Source organism: Chiloscyllium plagiosum, chromosome 4, assembly GCF_004010195.1.
Source record: "Chiloscyllium plagiosum isolate BGI_BamShark_2017 chromosome 4, ASM401019v2, whole genome shotgun sequence".
NCBI classification, from domain to species: Eukaryota; Metazoa; Chordata; class Chondrichthyes; order Orectolobiformes; family Hemiscylliidae; genus Chiloscyllium; species Chiloscyllium plagiosum.
The window spans coordinates 121,463,273-121,490,555 of NC_057713.1; the positions used below are offsets into that span (position 1 = coordinate 121,463,273).

General features: G+C 40.7%; 1 protein-coding gene across 2 annotated transcripts in view; it reads left to right on the forward strand.

The window, feature by feature from the left end:
- Nucleotides 1-27,283, forward strand: part of pag1 (phosphoprotein membrane anchor with glycosphingolipid microdomains 1) — a 102,618-nt gene that overhangs the window by 53,369 nt on the left and 21,966 nt on the right. For both annotated transcript variants that reach the window (XM_043689090.1, XM_043689091.1), the window contains 4 exons: nucleotides 10,449-10,660; nucleotides 13,732-13,783; nucleotides 19,363-19,456; nucleotides 20,056-20,582. In XM_043689090.1, coding sequence (XP_043545025.1) covers nucleotides 10,512-10,660; nucleotides 13,732-13,783; nucleotides 19,363-19,456; nucleotides 20,056-20,582 — 822 coding nt within the window. In that variant the 5' untranslated portion in view covers nucleotides 10,449-10,511. The remainder of the gene's footprint in view (nucleotides 1-10,448; nucleotides 10,661-13,731; nucleotides 13,784-19,362; nucleotides 19,457-20,055; nucleotides 20,583-27,283) is intronic.

Consider the following 27,283-nt stretch of genomic DNA (forward strand, 5'->3'; position numbering starts at 1 on the left):
TCCATTTGCCACCTTTCTGCCCAGCTCTGCAACTTATCTATATCCCGCTGTAACCTGACATCCTTCCTCACTGTCTACAACTCCACCGACTTTCGTATCATCCGCAAACTTGCTCACCCAACCTTCTAGCCCCTCCTCCAGGACATTTATAAAAAAGACAAACAGCAATGGTCCCAAAACAGATCCTTGCGGAACACCGCCAGTAACTGCACTCCACGATGAACCTTTACCATCAACTACTACCCTCTGTCTTCTTCCAGCCAGCCAATTCCTAATCCAAACCTCCAACTCCCCCTCAATGCCATACCTCCATGTTTTTTGCTGTAGCCTTTCTGTGTTCCGTTTCCTTCCACTTACTTGAAGGATGTAATCGCTTTGGAGGCAGTTCTGAAAAAGTTCACTAGATTAATTTCAAAGATGAAAGATTTGGCTTTCGGAGGAGAGATTGAACAGTTTAAGCCTATACTTACTAGAGTTTAGAAGAATGAAAGCTGATCTAATTAAGGTATCAAAATGCTAAAGAGAATTGCCAAAGTGGACTTGGAGTGAATGTGTCTCCTTTAATTAGAGTTTTAAAGGGTTATTGGTTTGGACAGAAAAGTGGAGTTGATGCTGGGATGAGATCACCCATGATGGTCTTAAATGGCAGAGCAGGCTCGAGGGGCTGAACGGCCTACTGTTGTTCCGAGTTCTTTTGTTCTCACCTGAATCTGAAGTCACCATGTCAACACCAGAAAACTATTTCTTTTGTGGATCTGTAAAGAAGATTTCTAAGATTTTTTTTTTTTGTTTTTATGAAAACCATAAGGCACAAGAACAGAAGTAGGCCATTGGGCCCATCAAGTGTTCTCCAATATTCAGTGAAATCATGGCTGATGTGATAATCCTCAACTCCGTTTCCCTGCCTTTGCCCTCACTATCCTTGATCCCTTTACTGATGAAAAATTGGTTTATCTCAGCCTTGATGACCCAACCATGACAGCCCTCTGTGGTAAAGAATTCTATAAATTCATTACCTTCTGAGAAAAGAAGATCTTACTTCTCTCTGACTTAAATGAGGAACCCCATATTCTGAGCTTATGCTTCTGGTCCTATACTCTTCCATAAGCAGGAAACAACATTTCTACATCTACCCAGTTAAGCCCCTGAGAATCTTCTATGTTTCAATAAGGCCTCATTTTATTTCTTTTGATAGCATGGGTGAGCTGCTGGATGCAGAAGAATGGGATTGTGGGAGATATACCAGTTTGGATCAGTAATTGGCTTGCTGAAAGAAGATAGAGGGTGGTGGTTGATGGGAAATGTTCATCCTGGAGTCCAGTTACCAGTGGTGTACCGCAAGAGTCGGTGTTGGGTCCACTGCTGTTCGTCATTGTTATAAACAACCTGGATGAGGGTGTAGAAGGGTGGGTTAGTAAATTTGCAGACGACACTAAGGTCGGCGGAGTTGTGGATAGTGACAAAGGATGTTGTAGGTTACAGAGAGACATAGATAAGCTGCAGAGCTGGGCTGAGAGGTGGCAAATGGAGTTTAATGCAGAAAAGTGTGAAGTGATTCACTTTGGTCAGAGTAACCGGAATGCAAACTACTGGGCTCATGGTAAGATTCTTGGTAGTGTAGATGAGCAGAGAGATCTCAGTGTCCAGGTACACAGATCCTTGAAAGTTTCCACCCAGGTTGACAGGGTTGTTAAGAAGGCATACACTGTTTTAGCTTTTATTTAATAGAGGGATTGAGTTCCGGAACCATGAGGTTATGCAACAGCTGTACAAAACTCTGGTGTGGCTGCACTTGGACTATTGTGTACAGTTCTGGTCACTGCATTATAAGAAGGATGTGGAAGCTTTGCGAAGGATGCAGAGGAGATTTACTAGGATGTTGCCTGGTATGGAGGGAAGGTCTTATGAGGAAAGGCTGAGGGACTTGAGGCTGTTTTCGTTAGAGAGAAGAAGGTTGAGAGGTGACTTAATAGAAACGTGTAAGATAATCGGAGGGTTAGATGGGGTGAACAGGGAGAGCCTTTTTCCAAGTATGGTGAAGGTGAGCACGAGGGGGCATAGCTTTAAATTGAGGGGTGATTGATATAGGACAGATGTCAGAGGTAGTATCGTTACTCAGAGAGTAGTAAGGGTATGGAATGCTTTGCCTGCAACAGTAGTAGATTCGCCAACTTTAAGTACATTTAAGTCATCATTGGACAAGCATATGGATGTACATGGAATAGTGTAGGTTAGATGGGCTTGATTGGTATGACAGGTCAGCGCAACATCGAGGGCCAAAGGGCCTGTACTGCGCTGTAGTGTTCTGTGTTCTATGTTACTGCCATAAGTTCATAAGATATAGCAACAGAATTAGGCCAATCGGCCCATCGAGTCTGCCCTGCCATTCAACCATTGCAATTATTCTTCTCAACCCCATTTTCTTGCCGTCTTTCCATATCCCTTCAACCTGTTACCAATTAAAGATCTGTCTAACTCCTCCTTAAATTTACTCACTGTCCCAGCATCCACTGCACTTTGGGGGAGTGAGTTCCACAGATTCACAACCCTTTGGGCGAAGTAGTTTATTCTCAACTCTTTTTTTTTTTAGATTTGCTACCCCTTATCCTGTCTTTATTTTGAATTCATAAATGACAGTGCCACAATGCGACCTGAAATCACAGTCCATTCTACTGGAAATGTTCAACTTTCTCAAGCAAAGTGAACTCTGTAATGCTTTAAGTGTTTGGGATGCCCACAAATTGTCAGCAAAGCTTTTGTTGCACATGATATCTGCAGGAAAAATGTAATATAAAATATGGCTTAATGTGCATTGACTTTTAACATTAATTTGAAGTATCCTTCAGAAGGATGAGTTATTGTTAAGTTAACATGAATCAAGTGATAGATGTATTGTTGCATTTTGGAGAGTAATTCCTTTATTCCATTAAATCGAGCAAATTTGGAGCATGGGATCTCCCAGTCTGAGCAAGTCACAACAGTGAGTGCAACTTATTCAAAGTAACCGATTACTTAATAAAAACCTTTTTCTTATAGTTTAACCAGCGTGTACTTGCTGGAGTAAAATCAGATGCTGCAGTGCTGGGCTGTTAGGATTGCTTTGGAAGGATAAATTAAAATCAACCAATGGCATTTATCATCTTAATGACCACGTGGATCTAATAATGCAATCAGTTTAGGCATTTTTGTTGTCAACAACAGTTTTAAGTAGGTCAGTGGCATGCAGATTGCTGCCTCCTAATACTCCTCTATGGATTGTGTTGTATGTATGGCTGCTGAAATTTCATGAAAGATTTATTGTGGTGCCTTTATGTATTTTATATTTTAAGTATGTTTAAAATACAATTGGTGTATGAATGTGACTAGTGTTCTCAACTGTTTACACATTACTTGGCGTCTGATTTGCCAGTCATGCAATACGACACAACAAGAATACACATTCAAGCAGAATTAACTCGATGTAATCCAAGGGCTGTTGGTCATTGGAAGGCCACAGGGGCCCCCAACCTTGAAGCTGAAAGGAGGCATAATTGCTACTTATAGAGTAACAGCACAGAAACAGACCCTCCTGTCCAAATTGTCCATTCCAACCAAGTTTCCCTAACTAAACTAGCTTCTTCCCTTTATCTCCCACTCCCTGACTTGTGTTATAATGTTCGGTAGGGTTTCACACTATATTTTTCACTGAAAATGTGCATTCTTTCAAGTGCTTAACAGATCAAAATGAAAGCAAAACTTACTGTGCATGCTAGAAATCTGAAAATAAAACAGAATGCTGGAGAAACTCAGCAGGTCTGACAGGATCTTTTGGAGAGAGAATAGGAACTCAGAAACATAGGAAATAAGTGCAAGAGTAGGCCCTTCAAGCCTGCATCACCATTCAATATGGTCATGGCTGGTCATGCAAACTCAGTATCCCATTCCCACTTTCTCTCTATTCCCCTTGATCCCTTTAACCACAGGGGTCACGTCCAGCTCCCTCTTGAATATGTCTAATAAAATGGCTCTAACAGCTTCCTGGGGGAGAGAATTCCACAGATTCACAACGCTGAGTGAAAAAGTTCTACCTCGTCTCAGTCCTGAGTGGCTGACCCTTTATTCTGGACTGTGAACCTTAGTTCTGGACTTGCCCAACACCGAGAACATTCTTTCCACAATTAGGGGTAATCAGAGTTAATGTTTCGAGTGCAGGTTGACTCTCCTTCAGAACTGAATGATGCTAGAAAAGTTTTTTTTAAATACTTTTGATACAGACAGAGGTTAAGTACAAAATGCAAAGGAGTTCTTAATGGCGGAGAAAGAGAAAAAGTGATGTAAAGTGAGTGTAAATTAAAGTGTGAAAGGGAACGATTGGTTCCTTGCTAATAACAGCAAAATAAAGAAGACCCAACCAAGACAAGGGGTCATGCTGGAGTGAATTTAAGAAAAATGGAGTACAGATATAATACGATCAGGCTGTGCAGTTGCGAAATTCAATGTCGGGACCTGTAAGCCAAAAATGAGGTGTTATTCTTCAAATTTGCATTGTGCTTAATTGGAACATTGTAGCGGGTTTGGGTTAGAAATGTTAGCATGTGAGCAAGATAGTTTAACGAAAAGGCAAGCAACTAGGGGTGGGGCGTGGGATAACGATCATTCCTACAGACACAGTGGTGATGTTCCTCAAAGCTGTCACTTTGTCTGCATTTGGTCTCGCCAGTGTAAAAAAGGTCACCAGGTTTAGCAGCATCTCTGGAAAGAACTCCGAGTTAACGTTTCGGGTCGAGTGACCTTCCCTCGTAACCAGACCCTGCTGAGCTTACGCAGCAACTTCTGTTTTTGTTTCTGATTTACAGCATCCGCAGTTCTTTCAGTTTTTAAAAGACGTCATGTGGGGAGCAAATGCAATAGGCGAGATTGAAAGAAGTACAGGTGAAATGCTGCTTCACCTTGGATGATGTTTTTGGGGCTTTGAAGGAGGAGGTGAATGGGCAAATGAAGTTTCTCAATTGCACTTCTGCCTATTGCATGGAAAGGTTCCAAGGAGGAGTGAGGAAGCTTTAGGACTGACGGAAAAGTGGACCAGGGTGTCACAGAGGGAACCGTCCCTGTGGAATGCCTACAGTGGAGTGGAAGATGTGTTTAGTGGTAACATCCTACTGGAAGTGGTGGAAATGGCAGAGGATGATCCTTTTGAATATTAATGGAATGGAAAATAAGTACAAAGGGAACCCTGTTGTGGTTCTGAGAAAGAGGAGGGGTAAAGGTAGATGTGTGGGTGATGGGTTAGACATTACTAAAGGCCCTGCCAACGCAATAGGGCCGGAGTGGGTGGGATGAGGAAAAAGGAAGTCTTGCCAGAGATGGCATCATCAGTACATATGTGAATTCAGAAATTGGAATATGTTTAGAGAGATATAAAATAACCCCAGTACTTTCATCTGCAAAATTATTTGAATTTTAATTGTTTTTTATTTTGGTAATTAAACTCTGATTCCAGCACATTTAAAAGCTGCTTGCAATGAGAGTATATTATTGGAGCAGGAGAGGGGAATGAAGACAAATTCTTTCATCGTTTGCCAAGGAAGAAAGTTTTGAACTTCTGCTTGTTCATATCCCATTGTCAGAACATCTTTGCCCAAAATCTCAGTTTAACAAGTCTGCAATGTTGTGAACCCACTAAAACAGTTACCAGAACAGCTGTTTTGGAACTTAAAGGTCGGAGGTAACTTCAGTTCTTTTGCAAAACATTCAGCCTTTGCTTTCTTCATTAGAAGCACATTCCTTTTGAAGGAAAACACAAGCTGGCAGTGGGGTATTTTCAGTTTCAGAAGAGATTTACTTGCATAACTAAAATAAGGGGAATTAATTCCAAATCCACCATAAATAATCCTACATAATAGCTTCGAACTGAAACTGCTTGTATTTGGAAGAATCTGTTGTTTATGACTCCTCATGCAAGATGTAATATGATCTGCATAATACGACAGATCAGTGCACCACTAATTCACTCCCATTTATCTTGTGTCAGATACAATGTAGGAATAGACCACTAAAAGGTAAAGGAGATGTTGCATTCTTTAGCAATGAAGCAGAGTGTTCAATCTAGAAAACATTTTGTTTTTTAAAAAAAATTGGTTAAGCAACGCTCAGACAGTGCACCACAAGTTAATCTCTGAAACATTGATATAACAGCATTCTTACTAAAGTGAGTCATTGACTCTCTTTCTTAAAGAACATGAGAATTAGGAGCAGCAGTAGGTAATTCAGCCCCCTCGAGCCTGCTCTGCCATTTGATACTATCATGGCTGATTTCATCTTGGCCTCAACTCCACCTTCCTGCCCCCTCTCCATAACCCTTGAACCCACTATTAAGTAAAAATCTCTCTATTTCCTCCTTCAATTTATTCAATGTCCCAGCATCCATTGCACTCTAAGGTAGTGAATTCCACATATTCCCAAGCCTTTGAGAGAAGTAATTTCTCCTCATCCCTGTTTTAAGGAAAAGGGCAGCAGACTTAATACTATGACTCTTGTTCAATGGGGGTTGCCCCACATGAGGACACATCCTTTCTACGACTACTTTGTCAATTCACTTTAGCATCTTATATACCTCAATTAGGTCTACTGTCAATCTAACAAATGTCAGAGAATTAGGCCTAAACATTTTACCAAATATCAGAGAGTTGGGCTAAACTACACAGTTTGTCTTCATAAGACAATGTTATCCTCCTCACTAGCCAACAATTCTTGTATCATCTACAAATTTACTGATCAACCCTTCTGCATTAATTCTAAATCATTTCTATATACTACAAAGAGCAAGGGTCCCAATAATCACCTATGGAATCCCACTGTACACCGGTGTCCAGTCACAAAACACCCCTCCAACATCACCCTCTGCTTCCTGCCAGTCAGACAATTTTGGATCCAATTAGCCAAATGTCCTTGGATCCCATGGCCTTGTACCTTTGCTACCAGTCTTCCATGAGACATGATCAATGGCCTTGCTGGAGTCCAAGTGCCGTCACTGCACAACTGGTCACTTCTGCAAAAAAGATCAATCAAGTTGGTCAGCCATGACCCAACAAAACCAGACTGATAGTCCCTGATTAATCCCTGCCTCGCCATGCGAGGATTAATTCTGTCCCTCAGTGTTGTTTCTAATAGTTCCCGCATCACTGAGGTTAGGCTGACTGGCCTGTAGTTTCCTGGTTTATCGCTTGCTCCCTTTCTTGAATAACAGTACCATATTTGCTGTCCTTCAATTCTCTGGCAACTCACCTGTAGCCAGGGTTTCCAGTAAGATGGCGGCAGAGTACAGCATCTGAACCTGGGACTTTTCCACTTATCTCTTCATATCTTTTTACACTTTTTCTTTTTTTACATTTTCTACTTTTCATGAATATTTTACTCCCCTCTTGGACACAGTCGTGGAAAGCGCATTGGTAGCGGCAGGTAGGCCCAGAATGCGGACTGGTGGTGGTCAGTGAGTGGACCCACAGCATGGACTGGTGGTGGTCAGTGTGTAGGCCCAGAGTGGGGACTGGTGGTGGTCAGTGAGTGGACCCAGAGCGCGGACTGGTGGTGGTCAGTGAGTGGACCCAGAGCGCGGACTGGTGGTGGTCAGTGAGTGGACCCAGAGCGCGGACTGGTGGTGGTCAGTGAGCGGACCCAGAGCACGGACTGATGGTGGTCAGTGAGCGGACCCAGAGCGTGGACTGGTGGAGGTCAGTGAGCGGGCCCAGAGCATGGACTGGTAGTGGTCAGTGAGCGGGCCCAGAGCGTGGACTGGTGGTGGTCAGTGAGCGGGCCCAGAGCGTGGACTGGTGGTGGTCAGTGAGTGGACACAGTGCAGACTTGTGATGCCATCAGGGGCAACAGTGGGTTCCCAGCAGCTTCTGCATTGTTGAGGTGATCCTAATGCCAACTCATGAAGGTAGCAGTAGAGGTGGGTTTGGGCCCAGTAGGAGACCCAGTGACATCAGCAGCAGAGAGGTTGGCCTGAAGCAGACTCATGGCCACAGCAGAGTCTGGTTTGGGCCAGTATGGTATCCGGCACATTCGGTGATGTGTGCATTGGTGAGATCCAGCATGGACTTATAGTGGCAGGACATCGGTGGAAGCGAGATGTCACTGAAGGGTGGCAACTTTCACACCAGCAGCAGCATGGTGAAGGGGACTTGTGCCTGACTACCAGGCCCCGTAGCCCATAGAGGGGCACTTAAAAATAAGGACAACTGGACACTATTTATTTAACCTTCTGCCTCTGTAATCTGTGTTTTAGTTTTTTTTGTCTTTTAATGTGGCAATACTATACACCACATTACACTGTATTTTGTAATATAATACATGTGGCAATAAATGAATCAAATGATTGCTGGCGCCAGTTTCCTCCCTCGCTTCTTTTATCAGACTGGGATACATTTCATCCAGCCCTGCTTACTAGTTTTGTGATTCATTCACGAGGACTCCCAGATCTCTCTGCGCAAAAGCACTGTTGTTTCTCTTCGTTCAGGTAATAAGTTGTCTGTCCCTTCAAATTAAATGGATAACCTCACAGTTATCCAAGTTAAAACTCATAGAATCATAGAATTCTTACAGTGCAGAAAGAGGCCATTTGGTCCATCAGATCTGAACTGACTCTCCAAAGAGCATCCCACACAGATGCACTTCCCTTAACTGCATCCTCCTAACCCTGTGTGGGGTCATTACCATGGTTACCATTCATCTAACCTGTGCATCCCTGGACACTATGGGGCAATTGGCACAGCCAATCCCCAGTTCGATTCCAGCCTTGGGTAATGTATGTGTGGAGTTTGCACATTCTCTCTGTGTCCGTGTGGGTTTCTGCAGAGTGCTCTTGTTTCCTCCACAGTCCGGCTGCTAAATTTTGACCCGTTTGCCTCACCTTTCCACATATATAGTTCATGATTCATTATATGATATTTGCAGTAAATTACATGCTTCACTTGCCTTTTCTCATTGTTTGACTCTAATGAAAATGTGTCAATAGGATATTGTTAACAACATGTATCTGTATCATTATTTTTGGAAAGGGCGCTTTGCAAAGCAAAGGAAACTGACTGCAGCAGGAAACAAATGTACTTGCAATGAACACAAGTTGCTACATTAGAGTGACTGAATCTACAATACTTTCAGATACTTCAATACTTTCAGAGAGTCTTAGGGTACTACAGCATGGAAACAGACCTTGTGCATGCCGACCAGATATTTGACCTAGTCCCATTTGCCAGCATTTGGCCCACATCCCTCTAAAACCTTCCTATTCATATACCCATTCAGATGCTTTTAAATATTATAATTGTACCAGCCTCCACCACTTCCTCTGGCAGCTCGTTCCATACATGCCCTGCCCTCTGTGAAAACGTTACTGCGCAGGTCGCTTTTAAATCTTTCCCTTCTCAGCATAAACAATATCTATTGTGTGGGTTCCTTCAAGCATGAAATGATCTGGCATGGATTAGGATGTGCATCTTTCTAGTCTAACTGGAAGAGCCTGGTTGAGTGGCTGATATGAACTTAATTGCATCATTGCAACTATTTATAGGTTACATAAATACAACCGACATTATTATAGAGACAGTTCAAAGAATACCACCCCCAGGTATGACCCCCTACAAACTCCCTCGTTCTTCTGACAACATTCTCATGACATAGTCGCAGTGGGTGATGTTTGTGGTACATATTCGAGAATTAACCCCTTCAGATCCTTTTCAATACATGGTAGTGAGCAGCAAGAACCCTGACTGATGCGTTCCCTCTCTAACGCCAGGAATTCAGGCTGGTGGAGACTACTTATCCAGTTTGAGAATGTAATAAAGCTCCTGGTGCAATAGCCTTTTCCCTCGGTCTTTCTTTGAAACCCCTCTCATCAAAACTTGGGAGTGCAAAACTCATCAGAAGTACTCGTCAACACAAGTGGACAACTAGAAAAGCAAATTCAATTGACTGTACCTGATCCAGGAAGACAGTCCAGAACTTGTGTGCAAAATTACTTTGGCTGCAGACAAACATTTGGATAATCTGTGAATAATTCTTTTTCCTGAATCTGAGTGTTAGTTGCCCAAAATTTCCTTTTGAGGTTCTGAGTGCGTATATAATACTTCAATAAAAATCATTGTAAATATTTGCAGAGTTTAAATAATCTGTGAATAGTCTTTGTGACAGGATGCTTTGTTTGGCTAGGTTTGCCAGATTTATTACTGGCTGATTTGGTTTCTGATACCGAGGTATATGCAGTATGATTGGCAATGTCGCCTTCAAAATTCAAACTTTGAGTGTGAGGGAGTGATTGAAGGAAAGTAATTAGTCCACCCCTCCTAATTGTGTTGTAACAATTTAAACACTGAAGATTCTTCATTGTGGATGTAAGAAAAGGTTACTCTTTTACTAGCCACCTGTCAATAATGCAGTTAATCAGGATTGTTTTGTGTTTTGTATTACAGGTACTACAGAACTCTTTCTACCCTGATGTGGTTGGACAACAGAAATTTGTTTCCTTTTCCCTAATGGCTCCAAATTCTGTTGATATTGTTGGTCGTGTGCCAGGGGTATTTGAAAGTGGACAACACCCAGTCATTCTCTGGGTTCTGCTTGCCATGGTCTGTGCTGTTTTGCTCCTGACCATTCTAGTTTTTCTATGCAGTAACTGCGACAGGTAAGAATGACACTTCACAGGGAAAATGACTTGCGGTATCGTACTCTGTTATGTCACAAAGTGATGACAGTGACTGTCAAGCTATTATATTTCAAATGATCCCACACCAATTATAGTAACTGACGTGGAATTCTTTTGTTGTTCAAAAGAAATTTTTCAATTTTTTCCAATGTAATTAAAATGTGTGGCTCTCTGGATATCCAACAGTCTCTAATCCGATGAATTTTCATGGAACAGAAGCAGATTTTTTTTTTTGAAGAGGGGAATATGACAGGCATTGTAATGAGGCAGTATGAGTATAAAGATGAATGAGCAAAGTAGGTTTGTGAAACATGGTAACTTGGCAATGGATCAAAATAACGATGAACTTATCTTCAAATGAATGATAGGGATAATGCTTTGTGGCGTTTCAAGATTAAAATACTGAAATTCTGAAGTGGAGTTTATCTTTTTGTTCCTTCAGAATTTTTAAAACTACCTTTTGGATTTGTCTCAGTCTGGATTTCTGCCACGCTGAGGTTACAGTGCATTTCTGGGTCTGATGCTGTAATGCATTACTTTTGGTGTCTTCCCCTATTTAAACACCTCTTGTAGAATTTAGGTCATAATGAATTGAGGTAGTAGGCCAGAAATTCTGCCAGTTACTCCTCTTGCATCTATACCAGGCACCAGAGGACAATACTGTTTTTGGAGTGGTGCTGCATCGTCAATGTGCAAGAAGGGGAACAGCAAAATTTGATGCGTAAAGTCAAAATTGCAGTATGGCCTGATCATCAAATAGTTACTAAATAAAATGTTGTCATATGCCTATGTTTTTTAATTAAGTTATACATTGAGCTTTTTCCCCAAAGGAATGGTTTGCTATTGTATTTCCTCCCTCTATTACGGTACAAAATAGCTTCTCCAGGAGCTGATATGCAACTATGTGACTGCAAGGGGGGATGATGTTTGCAGAATGTGCTTCACTAATTAGAGTCATAGAGATGTACAGCACGGAAACAGACCCTTTGGTCCAACTCGTCCGTGCCGACCAGATATCCCAACCCAATGTAGTCCCACCTGCCAGCACTCGGCCCATATCACTCCAAACCTTTCCTATTCATATACCCATCCAGATGCCTTTTTAAATGTTGAAATTGTACCAGCCTCCACTACTTCCTTTGGCAGCTCATTCCATACACATACCACCTTTTGCGTGAAAAGGTTGCCCCTTAGGTCTCCTCTTTATCTTTCCCCTCTCTCACCCTAAACCTATGCCCTCTTGTTTTGGACTCCCCCAACCCAGGGAAAAGACTGTCCATTTATCCTATCCATGCTCTGATCAAGATCCTGTTGTAATCTGAGGTAACCATCTTCGCTGTCCACTACACCTCCAATTTTGGTGTCATCTACAAACTTACTAACTATACCTCTTATGCTCACATCCAAATCATTTATGTAAATGAAGAAAAGTAGTGGACCCAGCACCGATCCTTGTGGCTATCCACTGGTCACAGGCCTCCAGTCTGAAAAACAACCCTCCACACCACCCTCTGGCTTCTACCTTTGAGCCTGATCTGTATACAAATGGCTAGTTCTCCCTGTATTCCATGAGATCTAACCTTGCTAACCAGTGTCCCATGGGGAACCTTGTCAACCGCCTTCCTGAAGTCCATATAGATCACGTCCACCGTTCTGTCCTCATCAATCCTGTTTGTTACTTCTTCAAAAAACTCAATCAAGTTTGTGAGACATGATTTCCCACACACCAAGCCATGTCGACTATCCCTAATCAGTCCTTGCCTTTCCAAACACATGTACAAAGGGCTATGAAACTTAGGAAATAGAGCTGTTCCAGATATTAGTCAACATGTTTTGATAGAAAGAAAGCCAAAACATTTTGATTTTTAATGATTTCCTAAGAATATTCATTGCAGAATGAGCACATGATCCAAATTTTAAGATTTTTGCTAAATTACAGGCAGCAATAATAACACTCAACAAGAAAGGGATGTCTTCTACTATTTCGAGTGTAACTTATTGGCGTTATATGGAACCTTCCCCGAAAAGAAATTGAAATCCTATGGATGTAGTAACCTACATGGATTAACACTAGGCAATATATTCAGTAACATTATATGATAAGAGTTTGCCTCTAGCATGGTGTAATACCTGATGCATCAATGCTTATGTTATCTCTCATAACATTACCATAATATGCAGGTCCATTTTGTTTTTACTGAAGAATCCAATAGACATTTTTGCAACTAACTATTACATACAAGCATCAGCAGATGATTCACCTATATTTGTTCATGTGTTTCTAATGATGGAGGGTAAATAATGTGACATCAATCAACTCCTCAGCTTTGCAATACCTTGTAGCTATTCAAGTGAAACTAGAGTGCTTCAGGTTGTGAACATATTCATGAACTGCAGTAATACTGCTGTGTAACAATCAGGAAGTACTCTTAGAACAGAATCAGAAATACAATATCACCCTTTCATGGTTTCTTATCACCGTGATTCATGTGACAAGTTGCAACTTAATATTTTCTGTCCCGAAACTGAATTGGCAAATCAGTTCAGGCACCAAGCTGGATTATAGAGTATATCTCAACCTTTAAAATACTACTTTTACCTCTGCTCACAATTTATATCAGGAAATTTAGATAAGAAAACCTCTACTAATAGGTATCAAAATACAACTCAAGGTGTGATGGCCTCATGACTCAGTGTGATTACAAAGTTTGTGCAAGAGACAATTCCTGAGGATGATTTTTGGAGCAATGTTGACAGCTGCTTTTCTATTCTGTGGACTTGTGTTTTCAAGGCCATGAAGTTTTTTGTTGCTGATTGGTTTAGCATCATTAATATAGCTAATGCATTCAAGTTGTACTTTGTGCTTTCTAATATAACATTCAAACAAGCAAATTTCAATTTAATGTGCGACACTTGTAAACATCACAGGTCAATGAGGATTGAAGGATGACTGCTGTTTTATTTTTAAAAATACAAGTTTTGTCTTGTTCAAATGCATGAAACACACATTTATAACTGATCTAATGATGCATATGCCTTTCCATTACCAGACACCTGACCATTGCTGAACAGAATGGAGACAATGAAAATCTAATGAGTGTGGTATGTGTCGTACAATTAGTAGCTCTGTATCAAAATCCAGCAAAATACTGTATAACAATATGGTGTCTTTAAAACAAATAAAAATAAGTATACCACTCTGACATCTTTTCACTTGTAAATGTTAACTTACATTTTTCTAGGTGATTTTAGCTATTTTGATCAGAATAGAGAATTCTCCAAAAGCGTTTTCATTTATCGTCGTTTCATTGTTTCATGGAGCAATGCAGATGACACCCCTTTTCATTAATACCACAGTTTGCCTCTGCGCTGTTTTATAAGAAAGTCAAAGTCAATATCTATATCCTTTCAGAATTTTGTATACCCAAACATAGTTGAGCATTATCGTGTGTAGAAATGATATCCAACTTTTTAAGCAGTGAAAGGACTGACTGAGGATTCATTTCCATGAGGGGTTGATAACAGAAACTGCTTAATACCAGTGCCAGTTTTCTATTTCAAGAATACTCGAAATTGCTCTTCCTGTCAGTGTCCTTTTGTGCCCCATCTTTCCTTTCCTTCTTATAGAGCTATACTGCATGGAAACAAACCCTTTGGTCCAATTAGCCCACGCTGATCATAATCCCATACTAGACCAGTCCCATCTACCTCCTCTTGGCCCACATCCCTCCAAACATTTCTTATTCATGTGCTTACCTAAATGTCTTTTAAACGTTGTAACTGTACCTGCATTCACTACTTCCTCTGGAAATTCATTCCACATGCGAACCACTCTGTGTATTTAAAAAAAACAAAATGCCCCTCATGTCTTTTTAAAATCTTTCTCTTCTTACCTTTAAAAATATCCCTTTAGTCTTCAAAACCCCACTCTAGGGAAACAAACACCTGCCATTCATCTTATCTGTAATCCTCATGATTTTATAAATCTCACCCTCTAACAGTCACCCTCTATCTCCTATGTTGTAGTGAAAAAGGTCCAAGCCTTCCACCTCAAACTATTCCCGGCAGCATCCTGGCAAATCATTTCTCTCCTACCCCTTTCTTGCCTGTCTACCTTTCCTTCCTTCCTCTCCTTTCTGCTGTAATATTGTAACACTTGTAAACCAAAAGTTGTGGGTTCTAGGCCTGTTCCAGAAACTTGAACAAAAATCTCAGCTGATGCTTTAGTGTGATAGAAAGGAATAGTTGAATTGATGGAGATGACACATATCCGATAAGGTATTAAACTGAGAACCAAAGCCTTTTCTGTATGCTTATTTGAATGTAAAGGTCTCCTGGACACTATTTTGAAGAAGACCAGGGCAGGTCTCCATGGTGCCTTAGTTAATATTTATCCCCCAATCAACATGAAAAAACAGATTATCTGGTCATTGACGCATTGGTGTTTCTGTGAACTTGCTGTGTACAATTTGGCTCTAACATTTTCTACTTTGCAAAGGTGACTATACTTCAAAAGTACTTCTTTGGCTGTAATGTGCTGTGAGATACTCTGAGCAGTGCTCTTCATAGTGCGCACCCAAGTGTGATAAATTGACACAATTAACTTTGTGAGGGTGGAGATGGCTACAAGTGCAAATAGCTGGAGTGACATTAGGAAAAGGCATAGACTTGGTTGGCAGAACAGTGATCACAACAAAGAGGGAATCTGTCATTGGAGCTCTAGCAAGCAGTAGAAAGAGAAAACTCAGAGTGGAAGAGCTGCAAACAAGAGGTGCATGTGTGATTGGAGCAGGAGAAAGTGTGGGATGGATCAAATCTGTGGATGGCAGAGCAAGATCACATGAGGGGAGCTATGACTGTAAATGGAAAGTGCACAGAAAAAATGGCAAGAAGTCAGACAACACCTTGGAACCTCAAAGGACCTGGTTTTCGAAGGAAAGAACACTCCAAATTCATCAGTCAAGGGTTGTCTTGAGACATGTTCGATAATCAGAGAGTTGGATAGGTTGGACAGTGAGAGCCTTTTTCCTCAAATGGCGATGGCTAGCACAAGGGGAATAGCTTTAAATTGAGGGGTGATAGATAAAGAACAGATGTCACAGTTAGTTTCTCTACTCGGAGTATAGTAGGAGCATGGAACGCACTGCCTGTAACAGTAGTAGACTTGCCAACTTTAAGGGCATTTAATTGGCCATTGGATAGGCATATAGATGAGAAGAATAGTGTAGGTTAGATGGGCTTCAGATTGGTTTCACAGGTTGGTGCAACATTGAGGGCCAAAGGGCCTATACTGTGGTGTAATGTTCTATGTCAGTCAACCTGGGCAACACTCAGGGTAAGTGCCACAGCAGCTGAAAATGTGTTGCTGGAAAAGCGCAGCAGGTCAGGCAGCATCCAAGGAACAGGAGAATCGATGTTTCGGGCATAAGCCCTTCTTCAGGAAAGTGCCACAGCAGTCAGTCATCTTGTGAGGAGAGAGGCCACGCGGCTGAATGTAATGGGACCTATGGGGCGTACAGTTGGAGTGAAGTTTGCACATTCTCCGCATGTCTGCATGGGTTTCCTCTGGGTGCTCTGGTTTCCTCCCACAGTCCAAGGTTAGGTGGATTGACCATGCTAAATTGCTAGAGATTAGAGTCAAGAGTGTGGTGCTGGAAAAGCACAGCAGGTCAGGCAGCATCCGAGGAGCAGGAGAATTAGTCTGCTGTGCTTTTCCAGCACCACACTCTCAACTCATGCTAAGTTGCCCATAGTGTCTGAGATGTGTAGGCTAAGTGGGTTAACTATGGGAAATGTAGGGTTACAGGATTAGGGTAAGGAGGTGAATGTGGTTGGCATGCACTTTGTAGAATCGGTGTGGGCTTGATGGAACAAATGGCCAGCTTCCACACTATAGAGATTCTATGATTTATCATTGACCAAGCTATTTATAGCATCCTGTCAACTGTAGATTAATTGAAGTGGGCTTGGTTAATAGATGACAGTTAAGAGAACTGGGTAAATATGTTTTCATCCACTCTTTAGCATGATTTTTCCAGTTGCTTATGATCTAGATTCCGGATTTCAAGCTATGTACAATTCCCCCCTCCTTACACCTTTCCTAACTCCTGAAAGTGCAATGTTTTTTTTCAGAAAGGAAAAGTAGCACTCCAAATCTATGCTGTGTAAGGAAAGACAGAATGGGATGTATGAAGAGAAATAGAATGCAGTCAGTGAGTGGAGAGTTAGAATGGGGCATATATGAGGAGGAGGAGGAGGAGAGAGGTGGATTGGAACCAGGTGAAGTGTGAAGGTGAATGAGAACTTGAAGGAGAGGGAGGACGAGAATTAAGAAAGCAGCATTCCCTCCAAGATGCCAGTTTCTGAGCCATGCAGCAATCTAGAACACTCCACAAGCTGAAATAAACTGGCAGCTTACAACAGTATAGAAATACAATGAATTGTAATATACAAGTTGCCCATAAATAACACGGTGGTCAGAGGAATTTGAAACTCATCTAGGACAAAAGGATTAGGTGAAAAATTGGTTCTTGGATCATGAAGAGAACTTTAGAAACTTGAACCTTTTTTTCAGAGCATCCCTTTCCTTCTCCCAGACCCTTTTCCACTTCCATCAAGCAACAAGGAGAGAAAAGATCCTGGTGAGATTGTAGCATTTGGTGTAGGGGGTCTGAAAGTCTTTTGCCTGGCAGCCAACTGTGCCAGAATATTGGCAACCTCAGGCACGCCCGTTAAAACTTGGTTGTTCCAAGGTGGACAACCTTTTCACTCCAATCTTATTACAGAGCCACATAAGATATTCCTAAAGTGCACACCACTATGGAAATAATCCTCCAGTCGGAACATCTGATCTGCTCACTGCTTTCTGGGCATGTCTTCAAAAGATTTTCATTTAGATTTGAGTTTTTGTCCTCCAGTAAACTGTTATCAGAGTAGTGCACAATTCTGCTTGTCTTGACTGAGGTGAGAGCACAGTACTAGTGGAGTTGGGTATCAATTCCTGCTATTGAAACCCTGTAGCATTGTATGTGCTTTTACATTCCCATGAGCTCAATGGGATATCGATGTATACTCACCATTATTAAGGAGGGCCTTAGATAGCAACCTCTGACATCTGCATAGGTGCAGTTAAGCACAAAAATTGAAAATGTTTCATCTGAGTTTCTGTACTGCTCTAAAGGCTTTGCTCTAGCAGTACCATGCCAAGTGATTCTATTCCAAAATATTCTGAATGGGGTGAGTTAGTGACACTATGTGATTGATACTGATTCAAAAATATTTAGGACTTGTCCATACAAATGTAGGTGAATATCCAATGGTGTGATTAAATTTTACTTGCTGCTAATCAACCTCTCTGGCCTTGGACATTTGGTTTTACAAAATGTGGAGTCTCCATAGCTTCACATTTCAATTGGAGGTTTCTTAAAATATTTTTTTTTTTTTCTGTCTTTAATCTCATTCTCAATCCCATCTTTATTTTCCCCTCATTATTTAGAATTCTGTGAACTTGCTTTGGATTCTGTGTATTTCGATGAGAACTCTTCCATCTGACTGGTTGGAGAGACATTCTGTTCGCCTTGCTTACACAGACTCCTGTTCCCTACAGACTTTGCAGTATTGCTTTGAATGTCCGAAAACTGTTAAGTCACAGTGAGAGAGCTCAACTAAGTGCAATGAATATCATGTGCTGTTCAGTTGCTGCTAAAATTGAAATTCCAGCAAATGCATATAATTTTTCAAAAGTTTTTTTTTAAATCTTGTCTCCCACTTAATTCCTTCTGTTATTTAGCATGGGTGCCATATTTTTCCAACCAAAATGGTGACCAAGTGACCTGTGTTTGGTATTTGGTGAAAAAAACTTCTTGCCAGTTATGAGGAACAAAAGAGGAAGCAAATGATTCCATTTTCTCTCTCTCTCTCCTTTTTCTCTCTTTTGTCACAGATTTAATTTTAAACTCTTTGTGTAAAATTACAAGTATGTATATCCTGGTGAATTGTGTGACTACACTGCTGCTTCAGAGTTTTATTTTCATAGCAATTCTTCCTTGATCCTATTTGGTGTGATCATGCTGATCTGCATCCCAAAACTCTCTATTTTTACATTTATGCCCGACTCTCTTCAATTGCTTTGATTAGCAGTAGCCTGTTATATTCCGTTTTAAATTTAACAACCTTGCTATTTCCAAAAGGGAGTTTCTAACTTTTATCACCCTTTGCGTTTAGAAACATTTACTAATTGTGAAAATGGTGACAGTTTCTTCTTTAAAGTTTTCCTTTTGTGGTTAAACGGTTTGTTTGATGAAACTTAATCTTACAAAATATTAATTTCCTATGAACAGCTCCACATATGCATCAATTAAAATAACCACATAACAGACAAGACCGTAAATGTACAATGTTTACGTGGAAGTCGACTATCTAAGTTTTTGTGTTGCAAGATATTTTCTTTCGTGCTTTATTTTGGGGGAATCTCTTTCAATTTTTTACAATTATAGTATGAAGATGAAATTAATTGTCTAAGGAAAAGCACCAGAGGAACTGCAAGAGTCAAGTTATTTTTGACATAGCTAATTTCGAAGCAGTTATTTTTGCTTGTTTAAAGTAATGTCTTAATGCAGATCTTAAATGTACTTCTTTATAAAATCAAGATCATGTTCCAATTTTGTTGATGTATTTTACAGCCTTCAGAGAAAGAGACCAACAGCTATTCAGTTACAAATTTTGGGAATGAGGTGCCAGTAAATGGACATGCTGACAGCCTTGCAAATGGAGACCGTAAGTGAGCAATTAGCATTTAGGTACATAGTGGCATTTAAAGTAATATTCTCTCTATTTGACTTAAGCAATCATAAAGTGATCATGCTTGGTAATATTCCATTAGGTAGTATTTACAGTCAGTTCTGCTGTAACACAATAGTTCTGTTCTCATGCAATCCCATGTTATATGAAAATCGCGTAATAACAGCGCCATTTAAACCAATTGGGCCGGAATCACGTTATATCCAATACACGTTTTAAGCGTTCACACTATAGAAACAGTGTCCCCAGTTCGTCATTCGTGTTACAGCAAATTCGCATTAATGAAATGCATGTTATAGCAGAAAGACCTGTATTCCTTAAATAGTTCATAAGACCTAATAAATGCTCTTTTTGTAGAAATGTCACTTGTGTATTTGTCAAACAGTTGGGTCATTGCCATTTTCTGTTACTCTATTCACATTATATGAAAAGCATCACAGCGAAAAACCACCATCGTCACATTTCTTTTATACTGTTAGATTTTGGAACAATTGTCACCCAAATGCAAATAATTATCTTTTAAACAACATTATCTTTTAAAATGGAATGATGAATGAATCATTTTATTTTGACAGTTCTTTCAGATGAGATTCCAAATAGTCATTCTTCTGAAAATGCAGGGCTTCCGATTTTAGTAAACCAACAAGAAAGCTCCTGTAGGACTTCAAAATGTCCCCAGAGTAGAGAACTGCCACAAATACCTGGGAATGATTCCATACCAAACAACGAATCGACAACAGTGACTGAAAGAGAGACTGCTCATGGAGCATATGAGCCCTACGAGGTGCTAAAGGACAGTTCTTCGCAAGATATAATTGTTGAAGACTCTCTCTATGAAACTGTGAAGGAGCTAAAAGATGAATCCGGCAGCGTGGAAAATGAAATTTATTCTCAATCTGAAAATGTGGATTTGAACATTGTGGTACAGTGCCAAAATCCCAAACTTGCTGGTGCTACTCCAGAATATGCAACAGTAAGCAAGGTGAAAATGAATCAGCAGAGCACTTCAACAGAAGAGATGATGATTGGTGAGGATGAATTACCACCGCTTCCAATAAAGGAACTGAGTGAAAATGAGAATGTGGATGGTAAAAGTACAGAGGTGAGCTATTTGATATTATTCCTTCATATCTGTTCTTCGAAATACTAAATCTCTCTCATTGGGTCGAGAAGGATCTACCAGATGGGATTGAAATAACTCCAGAGGCTGATATCCTGTCACCCTTTATTTACACATGGACACTGGTCCAGCTCCCTCAGAGGCAGCTTTCAGAGAGAACGGAACCTGGTTCACTCCTGTTGATATGCCAGCCAGGGCTCCCTGATTGGGGCTGCTAATCTAATCCAATGAGAGAACCCATATTCTATAAGGTCCACCTGGCTGACCATGTTATAATCACTACAGGGATCTCTTCAACTTTGGTCAACAGTGTTGTTGACATTTTTATTTTTATATATGATTTTATATTTTAAAAAATGTGTTGTTTGTGAACCTTTTTTCTGTTTTATCTTCAAAGTACTTCATTTTCTCTATACCATTGCTGTGTTTCTTGCCCATTGATACCTTTACTATTAAAAAAAGACTTCTACCATGCCTTTCATAGGAAAGTATTTTCTGAAACATAATTTAAAAGAACTTAAGTTCACTTTCAAATGAAAATGTAAACATTTTTGATTGACAAGCTCCTATCCAATAGAAGTCGAACTCTTTGTATTAAATAGCAATTAATCTTTAATTCTAGATCTTTAATTCACTATTTTACTTGTTTATGATCATCCTAATGGAAGGATGGATATTTTGCTAGTGGCAGTTTCTAATAAAGTGACTGGCAGGTCTCAGCTGATATTGCTTACAATGAATTGCAGGGATATGGCCCAAGAATAGGTAAGTGGGACTAGTTTAGTTTAGGATTATGTTCGGCATGGACTGGTTGGACTGAAGGGTCTTTTTTCGTGCTGTATTACTCTAAGAGTTTAACTGGTTACTTTTGCTGGCACTGCAATGACCTCTGTCTGGAAGCATTGAGAATTAAGCCATGTGGGTGGGTTCATATCTGAACCCAAATCTTGGACATTTCCTCCTCCTGCCCCCTACCCCATCCTCTCCTCATTTCATTATCTGAAGCAGGCAATGTCCTCATCCTTCCCCAAACACCGGTAGCAGCAAAATATAATTCGATGGGACATAATTCCAATTTTGCATGCTCCCATAGATTTTCTTACTTTTCAAACTGAGAAATAAGGGAGAAATTAGTATTATATGCTCCTGAAGGGCTACTGTTTGTATCTTTTGCAGCTTATCATGTGAAAAATCACTAAATAGACTAGGTTGTGGACAATCACCTGACGAAGGAGCAGTGCTCCGAAAACTAGTGCTTCCAAGTAAACCTGTTTGCCTATAACCTGGTGTTGTGATTTTTAACTTTGGACACCCCAGTCCAACACTGGCATCTCCAAATCATGACCTGATCAGATCATTGAAATTCTTGCTCAATCTTCCACCACTCTATTCACATGTATGAAAACAAATTTATTGCACCCTGTATGTCTGTACGTTACAGATTGACAATATGTGCCTTTAAGAGGGAGTTGTTCTGTCCTGGTCCCCTCGAAGACTGGTCATGTCGGTCTGGTGACAAGATGTCTGCTCCATGAAAAGCAGAGTAAAACACGTTTTTTTTTAAAAAATCTAGACAAAATCAGTGGGTGAGGTCATGCTCCCATAGACTCAGTGTTTTATTTTTGCTTTCAGGTGTTGAAGTTGGTGTTTTTGGAGTTGAGGCTGCTAGATCTCTCTAAAGATAAGAGAGCATTCTCTCTTTGTTGCTCAATTCATTCTGTTAGTGTTCCTTATCTTGGTCTGGAGGAGGCAGCAAGTGAGAGAAATCTGTTTTGCTAAATTTACCTTTGCCAAAGGTGTATTTATGGAATGCTGTTATATTGGAACAATTGATGAGTAGTAGTTAAATAATATATTATTTTGTTAAGTATTCTGATAGAGTTAAAGTTATGCCAATTCTTATTTTTGTTTGTATTTTAACTGGGATGTAAGAATAAAATGTGTTTTGCTTAAAGCCTAGTAGTTTGACTAGTCAAATCACATCTGGAACACAGCGCCTTACATTAGCCTTGAATAAGATAAAAGTTAGTGTCTAAGCTATAACCTTGATATGTTCTGAGGGGGTTTGTTCTGGTCCATAACACAGATGGGGGCTATATAGTTGGAAGGGGTTAAGCTGGTTCCTCTTTCCTTTAGTTTCATCAAGAAGGAACTGCACTACCTCATATAAGAAATGCAAAACCTTCACCTTACTGCATTATCCTGTGTGTTGGTCACTTGTGAGATGGGAAGGGTTGGAGGCTATTGATATGCTAGAGACTAAGAAGCTGCTCCTCTGCCTTATCAGAAGACAATATTTTCTCTTCCATTGTAACCCCATTGGTTTGGTTTTGGCTTATTCCTGATCACATTAGAAAATCAGGCAAAGAAACATCTCTTTTGTTTTTGGATACGTCCTAATTAGAATGGCTGGATTCCAGCATGTTTTGATTGAGAAAATAATATTTTCAGGGTTTTCTGTTGATCAGCCAAGCAGAAAATTCAAGGCCTGTGTGTTGGACTCTGCAACATGTTACCAGGGAGACCACAGCATCGAGCTATCCAACATTATAACTGAAATTAGCTCTGCAACATTTACCTAGCTACCTGCCATGAAGGGAAATCTGAAGGGAAATTCCTAACATAACATTCAACAAACATTTAGTGCAAATATAAATTGCACCTTCAGCTAAAAGAAAACTGAGAACAAGCATCCCCTCGATGGATTTCAGAAATGAAAATTGATTGATCTTCAATATATTGTTTGTGCAGTTTTCTTTGAGCTCATATTTGGCAGTTCAAGCTTTTGTTTGTTCCAGATAATTGGATTAAACAATTACCCACATCTTTAGGTATATTCTGTGCTGGAGCTTCCTGGATAGATGCCTCCTTTCGTGAACATTTCCATGTGTCCTTGAGTCCAGCAGTGGAGAGAATGTGTGAAAAACCCGCTTCCTGTTGTGGCAGTCAGTTTGCTGTCAATTATTAACACTATAATGGGGAAGGTATATTAGCTCCGATAAAGGGGTAAAGCTTAGAAGGGGCAGAAAATGATCATGGAGGTTTAAACAGACCCCCAAACTGCTACAGTAATGCTGGGGAAGGCTTTAAACAAGAAGTTAACGATACAGCTATGGGTGCCTTTAGTCTGCGTACGGTTGGGCAAGTCATATCAGTAACAATAAGGCAGATCAGGAATTCCTGAAGTTTGCAAGAGATATTTTATTTGGATCAATATGTTGAGGGACCAATTAGAGGATAGGCCATCCTTGACTGGGTATTCTGTAATGAAGGAATAATTGACAACCTAACTGTGTGGGGCCCCTCAGGGAAGAGTGACCATAATATGATAGAATTCTTCATTAAGATGGAAAGTGATGTAGTGGTCGGGATTAGGGTCCTGAATCTAAATAGAGGAAACAGCGATGGTATAAGGCACAGGGGTTACTTAAAGGAATGAAGATGAATAGGCAATGGCAAACATTTAAAGAGTGTAAGGAGGAACTGCAACAAGTATTCATTCCTGTCTGGCATAAAAATAAAATGGGAGAAATGGTCTGATCACTGCTAACAAGTGGAATTAGGGATAGTTTTCGATCCAAGTAAATGGCACATAGATTGGCCAAAAAGAGCAGCTGACCAGAGGATTGGGAGCAGTTTAGATTTCAGCAAAGGAGGACAAAGGGATTGGTTAAGAGGGGAAAAACTGGGAAAGCTAATTTGGGGAAATGCTCAGGTCCAGCTGGTTTTTTGGGAATTCAGAATTTTTTGAATTTCAGAATAAGTGGCAGTTTGATGATGAAATTTTAAAAAATCTTTCAGAAGAATAGACTTACTGTGAGTAAAACTGGCTCTGAAACAAAATTGAGGCCTGCCAGTGCTGGGTCAAGCCCCCACACATCGCATCTGAGTGACACGCATCAAGTGGGTGTGGACTTGGGTTAACTGCTTTTTACGCCAAACAACCTTGTTAATGAGAAAAAAAATTCACAAAAAAACCTTCGGATTTTGGAGCTTTTCGGATTTTGGGATTTCAGATAAAGGGTTGTCTACCTATATTAGTAGGAAAATTATCTTGAGGAATTTGGGATTAAAAGCTAACAAATCTCCACATCACAGAGTACATAAGGAAGTGGCCCTAGAAATAGCGGTCCACTCATCAAGATTCTATGACTCTGGAGCAGCTTCTATGGATTGAGGGTAGCTAATGTAACCTCGAAATTAAAACAGAGAAAACCAGGAATTATAGATCGGTTCACCTGACCTCAGAGGTAGGGAAAATGCTGAGCTCCTTATAGAAGATTTAATACCAGAGCACTTTGAAAACAGTGACAGGATTGGACAGAGTCATTGTCGATTTATGGAAGAGAAATCATGCTTGATAAATCTGTTGGAATTTCTCGAGGAAATAACTAGTAGAATTGACAAGGTGGAGCCCGTAGATGTAACTTGGAGATAGTGAGGACTGTTGATACTGGAAAGTCAGAGTCGATAAAATATGGAGCTGGATAAAGCACAGCAGGTCAGGCAGCATCAGAGGAATAGGGGTGTCATCAGGACCCTTCATCAGGAAAGGTCCTGCCTGAAACGTTGACTCTCCTACTCTTCTGATGCTGCTTGACCTGCTGTGCTTTTTCCAGCTCCATGTTTTATCAACTCAGAGCCAGTCGATGTAGTTTACTTGGTTTTTCAGTAGGTATTTGATAAGGCCCCATATAAGAAATTAACATGTAAAGTTAATGGGTATGGGATTAGGTTAGTGTGCAGATACAGAAGTGTTTGGCAGACAGGAAACCAAGAGTTGGAATAAATGGATAATTTTCTGAGTGGCAGCTCGTGACCAGTGTAGGAAAGATGTTCCTGATGACCAGGAATCCTGAACTAGGGATCATAGTCTAGGCCATTTAGGACTGAGATGAGGAGAAATTTCTTAACTTGGAGAGTGGCGAGCTTATGGAATTCGCTACAATGGAAAGCAATGATGCCAAAACTTTAAAGGTACTCATGAAGAAGATGGATACAGTTATTGGTACTAAACAGATCAAATGTAATGGGCCAAAAGCAAGAACAGGGTACTGAGTAGGATGATCAGCCAATGGCAGAGAGATTTGAAGGGCTGAATGGCCGCCTCCTATTCCTATTTTCTATGTTCCTGTGTCTATGTTTCTATGCTGTGTTCAGCGATTTTAGTATCTGACAGAACAGCGAGGCACTTTGACAGCTCCAGTGAAAAGGTAAGTACGCAATATAAATGTGGGGTTAAACTGCCAGCTGGTTCAAAATGAGTTGTCAGATTGGTGAGGGGCTGGGGCTAGTGTGCCAGGTGGCTGAGGGAGTTAGTGTGCCAGGTGGGTAGGATTCTAGGTGGGTAAAGTTGGCAGCATATCTGGTCAGTGAGATGCCAGCTGGGTGGCTTGCCCAGTATGTGAATGATTGCTTAGGATGGGAGGATATAAGACAGCAGAGAGATTGGGTTCGGATCTTGGAGTTGGGGCGGGAAACGTGGTGACTATTCATTAGAGGTTGGATCTGGGGTGAGGTGAAGGAGGAGTCTAAGGCCCTTAGGTGGGAAGGGTTGTCTTGTCCAGGATCTGCCAAACTTGCAGGCTAAGTAATGTTCAGTTCTGGAGGGGGAGTCTGTGAGGCCGGTGATGATGCGAGTCCATTCAAGGCCTAATTAGGAGTAAGGTTTGATAAGTGGTGGCGGGTCTAAGGGGTTCAGGTGTTACAGGGGTGGGATGGTCAGTTTGGGATAGGGTGAGCTCGGTGTTAGAACAGATCAGGAGATAGGGGCTAGTGGTGATGTAAAGGACATTTGTGAATCAGATGGGTTTTTCCATGGCCATCATTATACATTTAATTTCCAGATTTTCATTGAATTCAAATTTAAATTCACCATCTGCCATGTCCCTAGAACATCATCTGGCTGTCTGAATTAATAATTTAGTGATAATACCACTAGGCCATCAGTTCCTATTAATCTTAATCATTACTGTTAACCTTAAGTGGAGAAGAGTCCCTCCAAATTCCCTCAAGTTTTAAAGAATTCTTGGAGGTTCCCAGGTTCAGGAGAATTGGCCATTGGAATTTTAAATTTCCCAGACAATTTCCACAGAGTCAGTTGCTTCAAGAATTCCTCATGTTCCTGATGCACAACTCCCATTCTGGGCTGCAGAAATGACTGTGTCCATCAGAATGTTCACTCTGAGACAATTTTGACCATCATGCCTCCACATTTACGCAACAGTGTAACATGCTACAGTCACTGAGCTAATGTTTTTATTGTTACATATCCAAACTTCAAACTGATTGTTTCACATTTTTTTCCCAGTCCCAAGTAATCCTTCAACATAGCTGGAATATTGCAGTTTTAAAGAAGTAATTCCACAGAATGGGAATCTTTGTGCCTAGAAGCTCGAACTGCGGCACAGGTCATTCATCCCTGGAAATTCATATTGACATTTATGTTCCACAAGTATAGCATCCAGATCACATGTGTCACTCTCTTGTTTCTGTCTTCCTCCATCTTTTTCTTCATTTTCCCCTCTGAAATAACTGCACAGAGGCTGGTATCCTGCCACTAAGTCACCTTTGATTTACATGTGCACAGTATATTGGCTGTCACCAGCTAGCTCAGAGCCAGTCCCTGAAGTGAGGGGATTCTCTGAATCCCCTGTTTATATCTGTTAACCAGAGCTCTCTGG